A 6,000-nucleotide genomic window follows, 5' to 3' on the forward strand; every position below is an offset into this window, starting at 1 on the left:
AGATCTCTGCATGCTTATATGTGAATTGTGATCCCTGCTGTCCGTAAAGTGTATGTAAATCCCTTGTACTTCATATTATGTTGAATCATACCCTTTAACCATTTTTTCAACAAGGTTGGTGGGCAACTTTGTCCTCTGCTCATAGCTTTTTATATTTTTTGTTTATTTGTTAGTTTACTTAAAGGATAAAGCAGACAATAGTCTTTTAAGTATTTGTTGTTGTCAACAAATTCCATTCAAAGGCCAAAACCACCAATAGGCATTTTCAGACTAAACAGTTTTGGCGACTCCTTGGGAGTAACTGTCTGCGTGGGAGCTCCTAAAAGGACTACATACCTTCGAGGGCTTTTTTTTCTGTTTGCATTTGTACTGCTAATAGAAACACTGAAATGACGTAAGGAGGAAGGGGTCTGTTTTGGGGACCTTAGAATTGCATCCTTCTATTTTGCAGATGATGTGGTTCTGTTGGCTTCATCACATCGCCACCTCCAGCATGCACTGGGGCGGTTTGCAGCCGAGTGTGAAGCGGTCGGGATGAGAGTCAGCACTTCCAAATCTGAGGCCATGGTTCTCTGCCGGAAAACGGTGGACTGTCCCTTCTGGACGGGGATAGAGTTGCTGCCCCAAGCAAAGGAGTTCAAGTATCGCGGTGTCATGTTTACGAGTGAGGGTAAAATGGAGCGTGAGATGGACAGACGGTTTGGTGCAGTGTCTGCAGTGATGCAGGAATTTCGCTGGACTGACTTGGTGAAGAAGGAGCTCAGTCGGAAGCTTTTGATTTAACAGTCAATCTATGTTCTGAACCTCACCTATGGTTGTGGGCTTTGAGTAGTGACCAAAAGAATGAGATCGCAGCCAAAATGAGTTTTCTCTGGAGGTCAGCTGGGCTCAGCCTCAGATATAGGGTGAGGAGCTCAGAAATCTGGAGGCAGCTCAGAGTAGAGCCGCTGCTCCTTCGAGTTGAAACAGACCAACTGAGATGGTCCAGAACATGCTGTAGGGATTATGCAATTCATCCGGTCTGGGAACGCCTCAGGGTCCACCAGGAGGAGCTGGAAAGTGCTGATGAGGAGGGGGAGATCTGGAGTGCTTTGCTTGGCCTGCTGACCCTGCAATAAACGGATAAACGGATGAAAATGGATGGATGGAGTCAAAATCACATTGTATTTCCACTGATGCATATATACTCAGTAAAGCCTGGACTTCACTATTGGGCTATTTGTCCATGTCTTCTTCCATTTTTTCATGACAAGCTGTCGTTTGTTTTTAAAAATGGAAGTTGCCAGTGCTACATCGGATGTGTTTGACCAGTCAATGTACACTGATGTCTTCTAATGTTCCTCTTGTGCTGGGAGAGTACCTACTCTGAAATAGGAGCTAAAAAATCCCACAAATGGTATTCAAAGAATTACAATCGTTCCTAGTTCTTGCGGTGTGTACACAACAAAAACAGGGGTTCTTAAAACAGGAAATAGTCTAATGTGTCTGTTTCTCAATATTTTCTTTTACTTCTTTACCCTATAGCTCTTAGCTGATATAGATAAAAGGCTAAATAATAACCCTAAATGGCGGGTCACTGTAGTTTTTGCCACGTTAGTCAAACAGGAAAAAATCGTCCATTAATTGGGGACTGTTTTTCAGCACATTTTGTTATTTAGTATTTAACAGCAGCAGGATGCTGTTTGTGTGACTAACATGAAATGAACTACAGTGCTCATTTTCATCATAATGAAGGAACATGTCACCCAAAGCAACAGTTTGGCTCATTGATGTGTTTTTAATATTTTTTGGACAACAGCTGAGCTCTCTGGCACAGACAAGCAAGCTGTATCAGGCTTTGGCAAAACAGACAGCACTTGTTGGTTGGATCAATGCATTGTTGGTTTTGGATCCTCTTCATGGGATTTTTATGACAATAAGAAAAATACAAAATATCACCAGACTTCCCCTTCAACAGGGACAATACAACTGAACAATGTTACAGTGGAAACAGTATACGCGATGCTGTCAGGACTATTATGTGCAGTGTATTAACAGAACATTATCTCTGTCATCCCTCTCAGTACAAACAAGTGGAGCAGTATATGTCCTTCCACAAGCTGCCTGCCGACTTCCGACAGAAAATCCATGACTACTATGAGCACAGATACCAGGGCAAGATGTTTGATGAGGAGAGCATTTTGGGAGAACTCAGCGAGCCCCTCAGAGAGGTGAAACACAAACGCACAATAAGACACATAATTTCCATTTTTGAAGTTGTACTTCTAGATTATTTTTGTGTTTGAGATGCTTACAGTTATTTACTGTTCATTGTGATCTTCCATTCAATGATTTATATGTTTGATATTGAAAATACAGAAAATCACAGTTGCGCTTATTTTGTCACACATACTGTACTCACAAGATGCACTTCAGCTGTACATTTGACAAGTATTTTTAATGTGTCTTTTCTTAGGAAATTGTAAACTTCAACTGCCGCAAGCTGGTTGCATCTATGCCGCTGTTTGCCAACGCAGAACCGAACTTTGTTACGGCCATGTTGACTAAGCTGCGGTTTGAGGTATTCCAGCCACATGATTACATCATAAGGGAAGGAACCATTGGGAAGAAAATGTACTTCATTCAGCACGGCGTCTGCAGCGTCATCACTAAGGGAACTCTGGCGATGAAACTTTCTGATGGCTCTTATTTTGGAGGTACGATACAATTTGTGACTCACACAAATACACAGATTTTCTGTTAGTGTCATCTTTAGCTTCTTTGTTTTTTAAAGCTGATGCACCTTCTCCTTCCTTGTTTCAGAGATCTGTTTATTGACGAGGGGTCGGCGAACAGCCAGTGTGCGAGCAGAGACTTACTGTCGACTCTACTCTTTATCTGTTGACCACTTTAATGAGGTGCTGGAAGAATATCCAATGATGAGACGCGCCTTCGAGACTGTTGCCATCGATCGTCTTGACCGCATAGGTAAAAATTTCCTGCAGTGCACACATATGTAAGATTAGGGGATGAAACATGGGTACACTCATGCAGTCAACAGGCTGTCCTCATGCACTGTTTGTTTGTATACCTGCAAAAAGTAACACACCAGAATTCAATATATAACCCACGTTACCAAAAGCTTGTAATTTGTATATAAGCCACATAATCAGGCTGCAATTGAGTGAAGAATGAAGTATAAAGAACAAAAGTCTGTGTAAGGTGGATGGGATGATTGATGGGTCAAACAAACAAAGAGGCTGGTGTTCTCGCCACGTTACATTAAGTACATACCTTTAATTTGACTACTTGATGTGACAACACTCAGCCATGATTCTTTTCCAAAACCTAACTTACAAAGCTTTGCGTTACTTATGTAGCTTTTACATTAAGTACATAATATTATGTCAGCCAACAGTGTTTCTTATCCTTAACGTAGCCTACATAACTTTCTATTAAGTAAGTAACTTTACATTAAGTAGCATGTAGCATTACAATGTCCAACCATGACTCTTTTCCTAAGCCTAACCTACGTCCCTTCACATTAAGTACGTAACTTTATGTCAAGTAAGTATTGTAACAACACTCAACCATGACTCTTTACCTAAACCTAACTTACATAACTTTGCCGGAAATTATTTTTGCTGGAATTATGAGACTTTACATTAAGTACACATACCATTACAACGCCCAACAAGGATTCTTTTCCTAGACCTAATTTTACATTGAATATGAGACTTTACTTCAAGTGTGCAACACTACGATTCTTCTCCCAAATGTTAGTTACATAACTTTGCATTAGTTAAGTCACTTTATGTTAAGTATGTAATTTCACAACATCAATCATGATTCTTTTCCTAAAGCTTACCAATGTAAGCTTGCGTTAAGTAAGTAATGTGATGACCCTCAACCATGACTCTTTTCCTAAACCTAGCTTATATAACTTAAGTATGGAACTTTACATCAATTACATAACATTATGATGCCCAGCAATTATTCTTTTCCTAAAACTAACCTATTTAACTTTGCATTAAGTACATAACTTTATGTGAAGTACAGAGTATGCAAATGCCAAACCATGATTCTTTTCCTAAACGAAGCCTACATAACTTTAAGTACATAACTCTAGATTAAATGCATAATGTGACGACATCCAGCAATGTGTCTTTTCCTAACCTAACCGGCTGAGGTGGCAATACTTTGCTGGTAATACATTCAATACCATATGAACTCTTGCATGAGGATAGGTTGTAGTCAAACATATGACTTGCTATTCAAATGCACGTACCATCTGTTTTTTTGTAAGTCTCTGCTTACATCTCTTTTTTAAAATATAAAAAAACATCTTTTAAATCAACCCCATGTAGAGAGAACAAAATAATATTGTGCTTAGGAAATGTTTCCAGAATATTAATGTTGAATCAGGCAGTAAAATGAGCCGTGCAGTTCCCTCAGAATGACACAGGACACTGTAACAGAAGATGAGAGTACAGGGTGACACATCCATTTTCCTCGGGGCTTGTCCTGCTAGAGGATGTACCTGGTGTAAAGGACATCACATGCTATATCTAACTCATACTGTTCTTCCTTTTCCAATCCTTTTGTTTCTGTATATTTCCACTTTGTTCTTCTTTTTGCCCTCTCTACCTCGTCCTTTCTCATCTTTTTTTGTAGCTCTTGAATAATCAATCCATTTATTTCATTCTGCAGGTAAAAAGAACTCCATCCTGATGCACAAGGTTCAGCACGATCTCAACTCGGGTGTCTTCAACAACCAGGAGAACGAGATGATCCAAGAGATTGTCAAGTATGACCGTGAGATGGTGAAGCTGGTGGACCTGCAGCGACCACGGGCCATGTCTATGACCCCCTCCATCGGCGGTATCTTTGCCCCCCCTGGTCAGCCGCAGTCAGGCTCCGCTATTGCCACTCTCCAGCAGGCTGTGGCGATGAGCTTTTGTCCCCAAATGGCAAGTCCCCTGGTGGGTCCAGGAACTCTGCAGTCTCCCCGTATGGTCCGAAGGTTCCAAGTGATGCAGAACCTGGCCAGCCCAGTCTCCATGTCTCCGCTTCAGTCTCAACCCCCCCAGACGTTCGGAGGGGCGTTTGGATCTGCAATCTCCAGCCCGCCTGTCCAAAGCCCTCTCGCAGCTTCAGGACGGACTTTCCAGTACATGACGAGCGCAGGACCCTCTGGTTCCCAGTTGTCCCTAGTACAGCACCATGCACCCAGCCCCACACAGACCCAGCAGAGGCCTGCCTCACACAAGAGCACCCACTCCCTTCATGCAGGTAGCTTGAGCCAGGATACCCGGGCCCTGTCTGCCTCCCAGCTTTCACTCCCCCAGGAGGGAACACAACAAGCTGCCTCTGCAGCCCCCAGCCCTCCACAATCCACCCGCACCTCCAACAACTCCATTGGTCCCGCTCAGGCTACTCACCCCAGCCTGCCAGGGCCCTCAGGGGTGGGGAGATCAGCGGGAGCTCAACAGAGGGTGGCCTTTGCCTCCACACCCCCTCCCGGTGGACCTGCTGGAATGGGGGCAGTAGCAGCAGCTGCTGGATCAGGACCTCCAGACTCTGGAGTTCCCAAGAAAGATTCAATTGTCAGCCTTCCAGAGCTAGACTCTGCCAGATCCCGGCTGTCTTCCAACTTGTGACCCTGGTAGAGTTCAGGAAAGAGGCCTTTTTTGTAGGAGAATCTGTTTGTTTTAGGTCAGTCCAGCTGATCTGTCAGTCTGCTATATGACCAATCAGCTACCGCCGGCGCCACCAGTCATTCGACCTGGATGCACTGTGTGCTGGTGTCAGCAGAAGGAAAAGAGCAACTCAAAGTCTTGAGACACTTTGGCTAGGAGGAGTCTATACAATTAAACTAGTATAACTTAAGGTTGAACTGGCCTAGTCTACTGTGCCAGCACCTTTAGTCTTAGTATCACCCCTTACACTCTGCTTCCAAACACCTACTGTATATCGCTGTCTTTACTGTAAAGATATGAAGAAAAGTATGATTCATGTAAC

At 43.1% G+C, this 6,000-nt stretch overlaps 1 protein-coding gene across 1 annotated transcript in view; it reads left to right on the forward strand.

The window, feature by feature from the left end:
* Positions 1-5,639, forward strand: part of LOC121951614 (potassium/sodium hyperpolarization-activated cyclic nucleotide-gated channel 2-like) — a 43,502-nt gene extending 37,863 nt beyond the window's left edge. Inside the window, exons 5-8 of the mRNA XM_042498001.1 lie at positions 2,064-2,210; positions 2,456-2,696; positions 2,803-2,967; positions 4,690-5,639. Of these exons, the coding sequence (XP_042353935.1) occupies positions 2,064-2,210; positions 2,456-2,696; positions 2,803-2,967; positions 4,690-5,639 (1,503 nt within the window). The remainder of the gene's footprint in view (positions 1-2,063; positions 2,211-2,455; positions 2,697-2,802; positions 2,968-4,689) is intronic.
* Positions 5,640-6,000: the final 361 nt, after the last annotated feature.

Source organism: Plectropomus leopardus, chromosome 12 (genome assembly GCF_008729295.1).
Source record: "Plectropomus leopardus isolate mb chromosome 12, YSFRI_Pleo_2.0, whole genome shotgun sequence".
In the NCBI taxonomy this organism is placed as follows: domain Eukaryota; kingdom Metazoa; phylum Chordata; class Actinopteri; order Perciformes; family Serranidae; genus Plectropomus; species Plectropomus leopardus.